We start from the raw sequence: 16,184 nt of genomic DNA, 5'->3' as shown, positions 1-16,184 counted from the left end.
AATGAATTTTAATATCTGCGCAGGAAACCCTGAATGTTCTCCAAAGGTAACCTTGACCTTGGAGCTAGGGGTCTTGGTCTTGCACATGACACATCAACTCATTATAGGGAACATTTGTGCCAAGTAATTTTAAAATCCCTTGATGAATGGCAGAGTTATTGACCGGACAAAAAACAGACCCTGATAACCTTTGACTTCTAAGTGTGACCTTGACCTTAGAGCTAGGGTTCTGGATCTTGCGCATGACATGTCGTCTCATTATGGGGAACATTTATGCCAAGTAATTTTATAATCCCTTGATGAATGGTAGAGTTATGAACCGGACACGAAACAGACCCTGTTAACCTTTGACTTCTGTGACCTTGACCTTTGAGCTAGGGGTCTGGGTCTTGCGCATGACACATTGTCTCATTATGGTAAACATTTTTGCCAAGTTATTTCAAAATCCCTTCATGGATGGCAGAGTTATGGACCGGACACGAAACAGACCCTGTTAACCTTTGACCTCTAAGTGTGACCTTGACCTTGGAGCTAGGGGTCTGGGTCTTGCACATGACACATTGTCTCATTATGGTGAACATTTATGCTAAGTTATTTCAAAATCCCTTCATGAATGGCAGAGTTACAGCCCGGACAAGAATTTACACGGACACACGGGGCATAAAAACAACAAATGTTTGGATTGTATGCAAATTGTTTTTAACACTACTAAAAACTATGTGGGAAATTTCAATACATGTACACTGTGTCTGTTAAGTGTCAAAATCATGTTAAAAAATCCATTTTTCCCCATAGATTTGCATGTATTTGTCATATAAATAAAAAGATGAAGAATATGAACAGAATATACAGACATTTAAAATTTAAGAATACAGGTACTCACCTTCTGCTTGCAGTTTAGTTCTAATGAGGGCGAGTGGATAACTGCACAGCTGTCCGCATGTGGAACTTGTTGTACCACACCCTAATAAGACCATTACACCTGGATCCTGGTCCTTGTACCTTCCCATGTAGATCACTTTTAATGACTTCAAAAGATAAAAATGAACAATTTAAATGAGAAATATTTGTTTAAAAAATGATCATTAACTTTCAACCATAGTAAACAGAGATCCCTGAAAAGGGTCACGTACTCTCATTTGAACAAATTTTGGAAAGAACCTTAAAATGATGCTACAGATTAATTCTGATAAGTATCCATCAAGCTGTTCATGAGAAGATATTGTTTAAATGCATTTCTATCTGTAGCTCTAGCATCCCCTAAAAGGGGCCAAGTGCCCCCCTTTCAACAAAATTGAGAGACAACCTTATAATAATGCTATAGTTTGATGAAGATCCATCAACAGTTCATCAGAAGTCGTGTAAAAGGTATTTTTATTTTACCAATCCACGAAATTAAATCCCTAGGCAGAAGCAAATTTTCTATTTATCTTATCGTTAAAATGTGAAATTCATCAATTCATGACACCACAAAATAGTCCTCTCTGAGTTTAATGCCCCACAAAATTTGTTGATTTTACAGTATTCATATAACCATTTGCTACCTTGATTCACGGAATACGTACCTCATATATACACAGATCTATTCCAGCATAGGGTATAATACCAATAATATTTGGTATGTAGCCCTTAAAAAATACACCTGGTCCCTCATTCTTGAACAATTTCATAGCACAGTCTATCATCCCCTTGTACTGTCCTGTTTTGCGTATTGCTAATCGGGTTTTCAAAACCTGAAATTTAAATACGTTTAATAAGCAAAGTGTATATCTTAAAACCAACATCTTAAAATTTACTGCAAGTTCTATGAAGAAGGCTACAAGCTATACATGTCTGAAAATTATTTTTTGTTTTGGGTTTAACGCCATTTTTCAACAGTATTTCAGTTATGTAACGGCGGGCAGTTAACCTAACCAGTGCTCATGAATTCTGTACCAGTACAAACCTGTTCTTCGCAAGTAACTGCCAACTTCCCCATATTTTTTCTTGTTGGATTTAACGTCGCACCATCACATGATAGGTCATATTGCGACTTTCCAGCTTTAATGGTGGAGGAAGACCCCAGGTGCCCCTCTGTGCATTATTTCATCACGAGCGGGCACCTGGGTTGAACCATCGACCTTCTGTTAGCCAGCCGGATGGCTTCCTCACATGAAGAATTCAACGCCCTGAGTGAGGCTCGAACCCACATCGATGAGGGGCAAGTGACTTAACCACTCAGCCACGGAGGCCCCCTCCCCATATGAATCAGAGGTGGAAGATGAATGATAACAGACACAATGTCTTTTATCATATCGTCACGGAGAACATACGCCCTGCCCGGGGATCAAACTTACAACCCCCGCGATCTGTAGATCTACACTCTGCCTATTGAGCTAAGCGGGGGACTGAAAACTATTTAGTAAAATTATTAAGTAAAACATTGTATAACCTTTAGCCTGCTGGTGGCAAATGATTTGCCTTCAAGATAAGTCTAATCAATTGCTCCATGTATTATATCATTTCTGCTTTATAACCTATTTCCAATGCATGACTGAAACAGCTGACAAGTTTTTTTTGTCTATTTTACAGTATGTGTATTTTGATTAACAGATTATTCATTAGTGTAAATACTGCAATTGTGAAATATAATTTGAGCCGTGCCATGAGAAAACCAACGTAGTGGCTTTGTGACCAGCATGGATCCAGACCAGCCTGCGCATCTGTGCAGTCTGGTCAGGATCCATGCTGTTCGCTTTTAAAGCCTATTGGAATTGAAGAAACTGTTAGCGAACAGCATGGATCCTGACCAGACTGCACAGATGCGCAGGCTGGATCCATGCTGGTCGCAAAGCCACTATGTTGGTTTTCCCATGGCACGGCTCATTTATTCCAACACAGTACAAGTTGTACAAAAAGTTATATAAATCTACGTTTCAGCATTAGCCATTACTTAAATTCTTATTTTTTTTTTTCAAGTAAAAATTCATTATATAGAGGATATTTCATGAGTGTCTTTTCATATTGAATTTATTAAACGAGTTGAATAAAATAATACAAGAGGACCATTTTGGTCCTGAATCGCTCACCTATCCCCTAATGACCCAGTGTTGAACTGAGTACGACGTCGTTATTTCTATTATTTGACATAGTGACCTAGTTTTTGAGCACAAGTGACCTAGATATCATCAAGATAAAAAATTCTGACCAATTTTCATGAAGATCCATTGAAAAATATGACCTCTAGAGAGGTCACAAGGTTTTTCTATTATTTGACCTAAGACCTAGCTTTTGAAGGCACGTGACCCACTTCTGAATCTGACCTAGATATCATCAAGGTGAACATTCTGACTAATTTTCATGAAGATCCATTGAGAAATATGGCCTCTAGAGAGGTCACAAGGTTTTTCTATTTTTAGACCTACTGATATAGTTTTTGACTGCACGTGACCCAGTTTCGAACTGGACCTAGATATCATCAAGAGGAACATTCTGATCAATTTTCATGAAGATCCATTGAGAAACATGGCCTCTAGAGACGTCACAAGGTTTTACTATTTTTCGACCTACTGACCTAGTTTTTGACCGCACGTAACCCAGTTTCAAACCTAACCTAGATATCATCAAGGTGAACATTCTCACCAATTTTCATGAAGATCCATTGAGAAATATGGCCTCTAGAGAGGTCACAAGGTTTTTCTATTTTTAGACCTACTGACCTAGTTTTTGACTGCACGTGACCCAGTTTTGAACTTGACCTAGATATCATCAAGGTGAACATTCTGACCAATTTTCATGAAGATCCATTGAGAAATATGGCCTCTAAAGAGATCACAAGGTTTTTCTATTTTTAGACCTACTGACATAGTTTTTGACCCAACATGACCCAGTTTCGAACTTGACCTAGATATCATCAGGGTGAACATTCTCACCAATTTTCATGAAGATCCATTGAGAAATATGGCCTCTAGAGAGGTCACAAGGTTTTTCTATTTTTAGACCTACTGACCTAGTTTTTGACCGCATGTGACCCAGTTTCGAACTTGACCTAGATATCATCAAGGTGAACATTCTGACTAATTTTCATGAAGATCCATTGAGAAATATGGCCCCTAGAGAGGTCACAAGGTTTTTCTATTTTTAGACCTACTGACCTAGTTTTTGACCCCACGTGACCCAGTTTCGAACTTGACCTAGATATCATCAAGGTGAACATTCTGACTAATTTTCATGAAGATCTCATGAAAAATACGGCCTCTAGAGAGGTCACAAGGTTTTTCTATTTTTAGACCTACTGACCTAGTTTTTGACCGCACGTGACCCAGTTTCGAACTTGACCTAGATATCATCAAGATGAACATTCTGACCAACTTTCATAAATATCCCATGAAAAATGTGACCTCTAGAGTGGTCACAAGCAAAAGTTTACGCACGCACGAACGCACACACGCATGGACGGACGGACGACGGACGCCACGCGATCACAAAAGCTCACCTTGTCACTTTGTGACAGGTGAGCTAAAAATGCGAGGCTCTGCCGAGCATTTTATCAATTTTATTCAACGAGTTTAATAAATTCAATGTGGAAAGTCACAAATGTAATATTCTTTTTATCACATGTTAGCCTTTTTTGTCGAAACATCAAAAATTTGACTTTCTTATTCTATATAAACAAGAAAATTTGACCAACATTGCCTATACTATAAATATCATTTAATATCTAAAATAAGCATATCAATAACATACTGTTAACAGCATACACATTTTTTCTTCAAGTCCTGTTAGAGCAGAGAAAGCCTTGCAGTTTTCACCTGTTCAGTACATTCAGACAATAATCCATTTGGTACTTACAAGTCTAAAATTTCAGTTTTTCATCCAGTGCTATGACAGCGGTGAAATCACTGTCCCTTTTCTAGGTAACTGGACATCAGGCACCTCTAGAATAAAAATGTTGATCCCTTAATCCAATAACTTTACCTCTACATGAACTGGCAAATACATTTAGCTTATTTTTCTTTATTTCTTACCTCCATTGGGTATATACACGTTTGAGAAAATGCTCCAGCCGAAGACCCAGCTGCAAATCTTTCTAAAGGTCCAATCTCTTTATTATCCGACTTAAAAATTCTCTTGAACTGAAAATAATAGAAAAAGTATTATATCATGATAACAACCTATATATTTGGTTCTGTCCTTTAAATCAGGAGTGTTAAATCCCTATGATGAAAAAATGTGCAAATATTTTGTTAAATGCAACTTTAATATTCACCAACTTCACGTTGTGAAAGTGTGTAAATAATTTCTAACAAAATAGCTTTTTTTAATGACAGTCTGTGTTATAAAATGGCTAAAATGAGTTTGAAAGGTTCTATTATCCAGGTTCTATTTTTAGATTCTTCATTGAGACACTGCTTTTCTATTCTATTACCCAGGTTCTTGTTTTAGGTTTTTTTTAATCCCGTTTCTATTTTTAGGTTCTTTTATTGACAGGTCCCATTATTCTACATCATACAAGTATATGTCATCCCTTGAATAAATGAAAAAAAAGTTTTTTTTACTTATTTTCCAAACTACTTGAGTGACTTTTCAGATAAATCTTTCCTAAAACTCACTGAATTACATTAATCTTGGTTCTATTTACAATTATTAAACTCTAAAATCCTTTCAGAATTAACCAAAAAAAATACAACTATTTTTAGCAAATTAAATGGACATCATTTTTTTTTTCATACTTTATCTATACCTTAGATCAAACTGTACCTAATAATTTGCCTTTTTATCATGAAAGTCAAACTTGACCAAAACCAGCAGATACAATAAATTTAGTTTAAGCCACCCCTAGTGTTAATGTTTGTTCCACTCAATTACCCATTGGGTTAGGGTTAGGTAACTATTGTCAAACAAGAGGACCATGATGGTCCTGAATCGCTCACCTCTTCCCACATGACCCAGTTTTGAGTATGACGTTGTCTTTTCTATTATTTGACATAGTGACCTAGTTTTTGAGCTCATGTGACCCTGTTTTGAACTTGACCTAGATATTACCAAGATAACAATTCTGACCAATTTTCATGAAGATCCATTGAAAAATATGGTCTCTAGAGAGGTCACAAGGTTTTTCTATTATTTGACCTACTGACCTAGTTTTCGAAGGTACGTGACCCTGTTTTGAATTTTACCTAGATATCATCAAGGTGAACATTCTCACTAATTTTCATGAAGATCTCATGAAAAATATGGCCTCTAGAGAGGTCACAGGGTTTTTCTATTTTTATACCTACTGGCCTAGTTTTGATCGCATGTGACCCAGTTTTGAAACCGAACTAGATATCATCAAGGTGAACATTCAGATCAATTTTCATGAAGATCCATTGAAAAATATGGCCTCTAGAGAGGTCAAAAGATTTTAATAATATTAGACCTACTGACCTAGTTTTTGACCGCACATGACCCTGTTTCAACCTTGACCTAGATATCATCAAGATGAACATTCAGACCAATTTTCATACAGATCCCCTGAAAAATATGGCCTTTACAGAGGTCACAAGGTTTTTCTATTATTTGACCTACTGACCTAGTTTTTGAAGGCACGTGACCCACTTTCGAACTTGACCTAGATATCATCAAGATGAACATTCAGACCAACTTTCATACAGATCCCATGAAAAATATGGCCCTTAGGGAGGTCACAAGGTTTTTCTATTATTTGACCTACTGACCTAGTTTTTGAATGCACGTGACCCACTTTCAAACTTGACCTAGATATCATCAAGATGAACATTCAGACCAACTTTCAAACAGATCCCATGAATAATATGGCCTCTGAAGGTCACAAGGTTTTTCTATTATTTGACCTACTGACCTAGTTTTTGATGGCTGTTGACCCAATTTCCAACTTGACCTAGATATCATCAAAGGTGAACAAACTGTCCAATTTTCATGAAGATCTCATGAAATATATGGCCTCTAGAGAGGTCACATGGTTTTTCTATTTTTAGACCTACTGACCTAGTTTTTGAAAGCACGTGACCCACTTTCGAACTTGACCTAGATATCATCAAGATGAACATTCAGACCAACTTTAATACAGATCCCATGAAAAATATGGCCTTTAAAGAAGTCACAAGGTTTTTCTATTATTTGACCTACTGACCTAGTTTTTGAAGGCACGTGACCCACTTTCGAACTTGACCTAGATATCATCAAGATGAACATTCAGACCAACTTTCATACAGATCCCATGAAAAATATGGCCCTAAGGGAGGTCACAAGGTCTTTCTATTATTTGACCTACTGACCTAGTTTTTGAAAGCACGTGACCCACTTTCGAACTTGACCTAGATATCATCAAGATGAACATTCAGACCAACTTTCATACAGATCCCATTAAAAATATGGCCTCTAGAGAGGTCACAAGGTTTTTCTATTATTTGACCTACTGACCTAGTTTTTGACGGCACGTAACCCACTTTCGAACTTGACCTAGATATCATCAAGGTGAACATTCTGACCAATTTTCATGAAGATCTCATTAAATATATGGCCTCTAGAGAGGTCACATGGTTTTTCTATTTTTAGACCTACTGACCTAGTTTTTGACCATACGTGACCCAGTTTCGAACTTGACCTAGATATCATCAAGATGAACATTCAGACCAACTTTTATACAAAAAACAAAAAAAAAACACTATCTATCTATCTATCTATCTCTTTATACTGCCTCATACCTCTCGTGAGTATTATGGGCAGGGTGCGTGTCGGTGATTAGTACAGAATAAAGAATAACAAGAGCTGTCCGTAAGACAGCCAAGCTCGACTATTCAAAATATTGTCCCAGAGGCAGGAAAATATTACCTAAAAAGGTTAGATATCAAAAGAGTTTTAAGTTCAAAAGGGGGAATAATTTGACCAAAATGCATATCAGTTATGGGACTTGCTGCTATCAACTAGTTTTATAACCCCTAAGGCACATGTGAAGTTTCAATTCAATATCTGCATTAGTTTTGGAGATAGAAACTCGCATGTAAAACTTTAACCAGAATTTTCAAAGTCCAAAAGGGGGCATAATTTGCCCAAAATACATGCCAGAGTTATGGAACTTGATCCGGTGAGGTTAGTAATTGATCTAGAAAAAGAAAAAATAAGTTTCAAATCTATATGCCTTTTAGAAATAGCTGTATGTACTTGCACGAAAAACTTTAACCAGAATTTTCTAAGTCCAAAAGGGGGCATAATTTGGCCAAAATGAAGGTCAGAGTTATGGGACTTGCTGCTATCAACTAGTTTTATAACCCCTAAGACACATGTGAAGTTTCAAAACAATATCTGCATTAGTTTTGGAGATAGTAACTTGCATGTAAAACTTAAACCAAAATTTTCTAAGTCTAAAAGGGGGCATAATTTGCTCAAAATACATGTCAGAGTTATGGGTCTTGACCCAGTGAGGTTGGTAATTGATCAAGGAAAAGAAAAAGGCCCAAAGAAAAAATAAGTTTCAAATCTATATGCCTTTTAGAAATAGCTGTATGTACTTGCACGCAAAACTTTAACCAGAATTTTCTAAGTCCAAAAGGGGGCATAATTTGGCCAAAATGAAAGTCAGAGTTATGGGACTTGCTGCTATCAACTAGTTTTATAACCCCGAAGACACATGTGAAGTTTCAAATCAATATCTGCATTAGTTTTGGAGATAGTAACTTGCATGTAAAACTTTAACCAAAATTTTCTAAGTCCAAAAGGGGGCATAATTTGCTCAAAATACATGTCAGAGTTATGGGACTTGACCCAGAGAGGTTGGTAATTGACCTAGAATAAGAAAAAACAAGTGAATGAAGTATTGCCATGCAATACAAAGTCCCCTACTGGAAGGCACCTAATTTTCTCTACTGCAGTATAACATAATGAACTGATATCTGTCAATGATGTATAAACAATATTGTACTATATATACAATATGTTATAACAAAACACTTGGATTAAAATTTATATATATAAAAACCTACAGTTGTTTTCATATTGAATTTTTTTGGCTGATTATAAAAATTTTATCATGTAAGTTATTTATAGTAACAACAAAGGGAAATTAATCTTTAAAAAAAAAAAAAAAAAAAAAAATCTATATAATATAAGTCCACAAGAAACTCTTTACCAGGTAGAGATAGGTCAAAATACACCTAAAAATTGGATGTAACATGCATGCTGTACCAAAGAAAAGTGGTCTCGATTTTTCTCTACCACCAGTAATAAAAAAGTTACAATAAAATCTATTTATAGTAACAACAAAGGGACGTAATTCTAAAAACAAGGGTGCCTCATGGTGGTGAACATTTGGTCCAAGTTACATCAAAATCCCTCCATGCATGAAGAAGAAATGTTCCGTACAAAGCCATTCTTGAATTTGACCTTTGACCTCTAAATATGACCTTGACCTTAGACCTAGGGACCTGGTTCTTGCGCATGACATGTTGTCTCATCCAGGGGAATATTTGTGCCAACTGACATCTAAATCCTGCTTTGCATGACAAAGTTATAGACCGGACAGGAAAAAAATCCTCTTGACCTTTGATCTCAAAGTGTGACCTTGACCTTTAAACCCCCAACTGCCATATAAAAGCCACAAGATGGTGCCGGGGCAGGTTTTTATATAAATTATGCATGTTTCACATCAGAGAGCCCTTTTTCAAAATTTTAAATAAACCACTGAATAAAAAGTTATGAAAAATTGCATAAATACACATTGAAATATTCTTTATCAATTGGTGTTTTTATTTTTTAAAACAAAAAATGTTGAAGTATAGTTTCAAAAAATTATTTAAACCTAACTGCCAAAAATTTGAATTTGCCGGGAGGAGCTAATGAGGTCATGAACCCTAGAGGAACAGAGAATGTAAACAATTCCCACGTGGTTTATTTTATCAACAAACCTGATCGTCAGAAGGCTTCATATCAATGGAATTAACACCTAGCTAGAGTGCATTGCAAAACATCTCCAGAAAGTAATTTTGAATTTTTAAACCAAATAGAATATCATAGTCATTTCTACAGTTATATTTTTATATGTCATATCATAAAAATGTTTTAAAGAAATAGGGAACTACTAATTACAGACATACAGTGATAAATATAATTTCAAATAGCTTATCATTTTTATTAGTCCTTATCACAGCAGCACTTGCTAATTTGTGTGTATTGTTCTGCATCCCAGACTTAAAGTTTATTATTTCTACATTTATTGCTAGGTTATCTCAATTAATGGGCCAGCCAGCAATGACAGAATTTTAGTTAAATGAATGTTTGATTTTGAGTTTCATTGTTAAGTTTACATAAACAAGATTAAAAATCAGGAATGCTAGTCTTGACTCAATTTTTCATAGGATTGATACTGATATGGATGCACAATATGGATAATAATAGTTTTTAACCATCAAAACATGCAAACTAGTTCAAATTTCTTCTTCAACTGACCATTGTTTACATTTGCCTGTGAATCATTTAAAGTGAGCTATTTTTAGCTAACAGACAGCCTAGAGTAGCGTTGTTATTTGATAGGCTCCTCCTACAAAACTTACTGCCAGGGTAGTAAAAGTTGGGGCTTTAAGCTAGGGTACTGGGTGTTGCGCATGACACATCGTCTCATCATGGGAAACATTTATGCCAAGTAATATTGTAATCCCTTGATGGATGACAGAGTTCTGGATCGGACAGGGAAAAAACCTTATTGACCTTTGACCTCCAATTGTGACCTTGACCTTTGAGCTAAGGGTCTGGGCTTTGCGCATGACATGTTGTCTCATCATGGGGAACATTTGTGCCAAGTAATATTAAAATCCCTTCATGGATGGCAGAGTTATGGATGGGACAGGAAAAAAACTCTGTTGACCTTTAAAACCCAATTGTGACCTTGACCTTTGAGCTAGGGGTCTGGGATTTGCGCTTGACACGTCGTCTCATCATGGGGAACACTTGTGCTAAGTGATATTAAAATTCCTTAATGAATGTCAGAGTTATGGACCGGACACGAAACAGACCCTGTTCATGCTATGTTAACATTTGACTGCTAAGTGTGACCTTGACCTTTGAGCTAGGGGTTTGAAAGTTGTGCACGACACATCGTCTTATTATGAGGTACATTTGTGCCAAGTAATATTAAAATCCCTTCATAGATGGGAGAGTTATGGACCGGACAGGAAAAAAGCCTTGTTGACCTTTGACCTCCAATTGTGACCTTGACCTTTAAGCTAGGGGTCCAGGTTTTGCGCATGACACGTCGTCTCCTCATGGGGAACATTTGTGCCAAGTAATATTAAAATCTCTTCATGGATGGGAGAGTTATGGACCGGACAGGAAAAAAGCCATGTTGACCTTGGACCTCCAATTGTGACCTTGACCTTTGAGCTAGGGGTCCGGGTTTTGCGCATGACACGTCGTCTCATCATGGGGAACATTTGTGCCAAGTAATATTAAAATCCCTTCATGAATGACAGAGTTATGGACCGGACACGAAATTGCGGACGGACGGACGGACGGACGGACAGACGGACGGACGGACAGACGGACGGAAGGAATGACAGAAAAGTGCATTCCTATAGTCCCCGAAACTGGTTTTCAACCAGTAGGGGACTAATAAGTTTCAAAGCTATATGCCTTTAATTGATGGCTGTATGTACTTGCATGCAAAAACTTAACCAAGGTGTGATGCAGACGCCAACGCCAGGGTGAGTAGAATAGCTAGACTATTCTTCGAATAGTCGAGCTAAAAACTGAAAGACAGTTCTTTCAGCAATAGTAAGAATGTGAAAGTGATGGATGTTGTTAAAATGTTAAAAAGGATAGAGTAAGGATAAAAACAATTGCAGTTTACTTAGTTAAGCCCTCTACAGATGGTAGGTTTTTGTTGTACAACACTAATTATCTCAAAGATGTACAATTTTGAAATTTTACATTTTTCACATACAGACAGTATTCCATTCCCATATAAATCACAGAGATTTACCTAGTAAACATAGTGCATCAGGTACTGAAAAGAATGTAACCATTAATAATAAAAAAAAAAATATTCACCTTTTTATGTCCCATGAATTTGATTACGCATGACACAAATGAGCCACGCCATGAGAAAACCAACAAAGCGACTTTGCGACCAGCATGGATGCAGACCAGCCTGTGCATCCGCGCAGTCTGGTCAGGATGTTTGCTTTCAAAGTCTATTGCAATTAAAGAAACCGTTAGCGAACAGCATGGACCAGACTGTGCGGATGCTGGTCGGAAACGCACTATGTTGGTTTTCTCATGGCGCAGCTCAAATCTTTTAGTTTTTCAGTGTCATCCTTTTTCCATTATACATTAGAAGCCATTTTATATTCAGATTTGTGTTTATTTTTTGGGCAGTTGTTTCTGGAATTTCATTCATTTGCCTCTTTATCAACTAATTATTTACCAATTTGTTGCTTGTCAACGTGGGTGGTACGTAAGGCAAAACTTACGAAATAGAACATGTCCTAATCTGTAAGTCAAGACTTAAGATTTACGAAATCAAGGAATAGCATCATACACACGATAATATTTGGCTGTACATCTTGAATTTAACTGGTGTTGTACAACAAAAACCTACTGTCTGTAGAGGGCTTAACTGAGCTGGGCCACTGCCTGTCTGAAGGACTCAAGATCAGGCATGGTTGCAGTATTTGGTGGTAACCCATTCCACAAGACTGCAGTGTGGGGGAAAAAGGAATATTTCAAGTAATCTGAATTGACCTCGACCTGACGAAGACTTAAGGGATGCATGTGCCTAGTAAACCCGGTAGGGGCCTGTAAGTAATTGCGGAGGGAGATGGCTACAAGGCCATGGTATATCTTATAGAACAAGACAAGCTTTGAGTCTAGACGTCTGTTCTTAAGCGTGCGCCAGTCAAGGGTATTTTGCATTTGTGTTACACTGGAATAATGGGAATAATCATTTTTGACCCATCTGATTGTGCATTGCTGGACCATTTCCAGCTTGTGAATGTTGACCTGTGTATGTGGTGACCATGCACATGAGGCATATTCAAGCTGCGGTCTGACCAATGTTTTGTATGCTAGAGTTTTGATGCTTTCATGTTTTGTTTTGATGTTACGTTTGATGAAACCTAGTTTTCTGTTTGCATTTGCTGTGATTCTGGAGATATGTGTGTTCCATCTAAGATCGTGACTGATGTCACACTACATTTATCAGAAGGCTACTCATAGTTATTTTTATTTTACCTGTTCATATGCCATAAACTTGATCGCCGACTCTGGAGCTATTTTTATCACATTAATGCCATTACCACGCCACAATGACTTCACTCCACCCTCCTTCAACATGTGCTTGAATCCATCACTTATCGTCAGTTTGTTTTTCTTCTCAATCTTTGACCCGTGAACCTAAAATTACATGTCAACTGATTGATCGATTAAAGGACTAAACTAACATAAGTTAACCAATTGAAAGACTGATTGCTTGACGGATCTATTAATAATATGAAATAAAAAAGTTCATGAGGACTTATATAAGTATAAATGGGGCCATAATTCTGACAAAATGCTTATCAAAGTAGTAGTTCTTTGTTTTCTTTGCCTATATAGTCAACTTGATGATAAACAAATGTGCAAAGTTTCAAAGCTGCATTCTCATCCATCAGAGGTTTGTCAAAATCCAGAGACGAACCTCTGATTTATTTCAATTGTTTATTTGGTGAGCATGCGCACTGGTAATTATTACCGGGAGTAGTTTAAGCCAATCACTGTTTGCCGCTATTTGGCACGCAGATAACGGAGATATTCCATGATTGCGACTGATAAAGATTTATTCCTGTATTTCGTTGTAAAGTAATTTACCTTAAGAAATAATAATTTCTCATTAAGTTGGCATCGATATTGGAAAGGACGCTATCACGCTTTTCACTGACAATTTTGATTGGCTGAAACGGTTTACCTGTAATGTGACCAAGCCACAAATATCAGCTAAATGTGCCAGAGGTTCATCCAGGGAACCATGGTTAACCTCTGGTATGTGAGAATGCAAAACTGTAACTCTTATAGTTTTTGAAAACAAGTGGACCTAAACAAAAATTTCAACCAACGCCAACTCAGATGTGTCAAAAATCAGACCAGCTAAAAATCATATACAATAATTATATCCAAGTCTGATTGATAATAAAACAATAACTCCTTAAGGAGAGCGGACACATCTAAGATGCTGCTTGTCATGGATGTTATCACAAAATGCATATAAAATGGAGGTCATGAAATTTTTGGCTCTATCAAGGGACATATCACTCTACATACAGGAAACTAAAAAGAACAATTTTATACAAATCTATTTTATTATTAAGTGTAAACTATGGAGACACAAAATATACTGTTAAAGTATGATATTTTTTTTTTTTGAGATTTTTCAATTTCCAATTTGTCCGCGATATTTTAATTCACGAGGTTGCCATGTTAAAATCGGGAATTTTCGATGTCTATAATAATTATGTAATGTCAATTTTTGAATATCCACAACAGATCACTTTTCATTAATTTAATGTTTTTGTTTATTTCATGAAAACTAATGGTCCAAAGAATTTAGATTAATTCTCCCATAATTAGATTGTTTCTAAATTTTGCTGAATTTTGGTCACACAATAAAATTTGACATGACAGTACTAAAATGTGTGCTTTTTATTTGTACCTGAAACAATATCTTCAATCTGTCCAAGGGAGCCGTGCATGTACGTGAAACTGCACCAGCAGCTGCGCCCGACACCAGGTGGCGCCACCACATACCCGTCTGCATCTCAGTTTCTGTGAAGTCATCTGGTACTATTGCATTTTCACCAATATCTATAATCTACAAGATCAAATTAGGTGAAATATTAAATACAAATTATTTATTTTACAGATTAGACATCAATATGGAGTGTGGCTTTTAACTCTTAAATCTGTTTCAACAAAAGCAGAAAATTAAAACCACTATATATATTCAAAAGTATAATAAACTAGAGCTGCTTTTGAGAAAAGCGCATGTCTCCCACAACTGCCTAATCATCTGAATAGTTATGTATCTGAGTCAACCAAGCACCAATACATGTATCACTGGCATCTGTGTACAGAGTGATTAATTGAAGGGCCGTAATTCTGAAGTGCCCGGGCCGATTTGGCTAGTTGTAGAACTTGACTGAGGACTTATTGGCAAACACATTTTGTTCAAGTTTGGTGAAGATCGGATGAGAAATGTTTGGCTTAGAGTGCAGACAAGTGTGTACAGATCGATTTTTGGTAATTCAAGGGCAAAAATTCTGAAGTGCCTGAGGTGATTTGGCTTTTTATATAACTTGGCCGAGGACTTATTGGTAAACAGATTTTGTTAAAGTTTGGAGAAGATCGGAAGAGAACTGTTCGGCTTAGAGCTTGGAAAAGATCTGCGGCAGACAGACACACTGACACACAGACAGCAGTAAATCTATATATCTCCCACACCACTATGTGGTGGGAGACATAACAAGGGCGCGCATTAATGTCTAAAGTCTTCCAAATTGTGAAATGTAACTGACATTAAAACTGTCCAATCTACGGCATTTGTAAATTTCCTCTAAGACAGATAAACAAACTAATAAAGCCTGATCTCCATCCATCAACAACACAAAGCCACCGACATTATAAAGCATGAAAAAAACTTACGATGAAAATATTTTTTTTATATAAACATGCATGAACTAAAAATGCTTCTTTCAACATGTAAAGCCACTTAAAAAGACATAATATCTACTAATACTATATGGAGCTTAGCAGTCAATTTTATTAAAACGAGCAATGCAGGGTATCCAAATAAACACTAAGACCAACTTGTGTTTTACGGAAATTTCTGGAGAAATTAAAATCAAAAGCGTGACTGTCTTGGCAAAGTCTCACAACAAAGATGCTACCTATCTTACATTTCGCCAAGACTTCTGATAGCGATATAAAACTGAAGTTTATTGACATAATACATGTGAATCGCCACATTAAATGAGTCCTACTGGTCATTGTTTTTTAACGGATCATTAGTTTACATATTGCCTAGAAACGCCCTAGGTTTGGAGATAAGTCAATATCTATCCCGGGAAATGTTGTTCTAACAGAAATATCGCTTCATACATAAATCTTGAGAAGGCAAGGATGCATGATCATCTCTACAGATTTTAGAATATATCTGACACAAT

At 36.6% G+C, this 16,184-nt stretch overlaps 1 protein-coding gene across 5 annotated transcripts in view; it reads right to left on the bottom strand.

Moving 5' to 3' along the window:
• Positions 1-16,184, bottom strand: part of LOC123556241 (calcium-binding mitochondrial carrier protein SCaMC-2-like) — a 45,865-nt gene that overhangs the window by 8,357 nt on the left and 21,324 nt on the right. For all 5 annotated transcript variants that reach the window (XM_045346844.2, XM_045346851.2, XM_045346859.2 and 2 more), the window contains 5 exons: positions 14,675-14,833; positions 13,222-13,383; positions 5,007-5,114; positions 1,566-1,733; positions 884-1,028 (listed from right to left, as the gene is read on the bottom strand). In XM_045346844.2, the coding sequence (XP_045202779.2) occupies positions 884-1,028; positions 1,566-1,733; positions 5,007-5,114; positions 13,222-13,383; positions 14,675-14,833 (742 nt within the window). The remainder of the gene's footprint in view (positions 1-883; positions 1,029-1,565; positions 1,734-5,006; positions 5,115-13,221; positions 13,384-14,674; positions 14,834-16,184) is intronic.

Source organism: Mercenaria mercenaria, chromosome 15 (genome assembly GCF_021730395.1).
Source record: "Mercenaria mercenaria strain notata chromosome 15, MADL_Memer_1, whole genome shotgun sequence".
Classification (NCBI taxonomy): domain Eukaryota; kingdom Metazoa; phylum Mollusca; class Bivalvia; order Venerida; family Veneridae; genus Mercenaria; species Mercenaria mercenaria.
The sequence above is the reverse complement of the archived record's forward strand: the minus strand, read 5'-3'. Positions and strand labels throughout refer to the sequence as shown.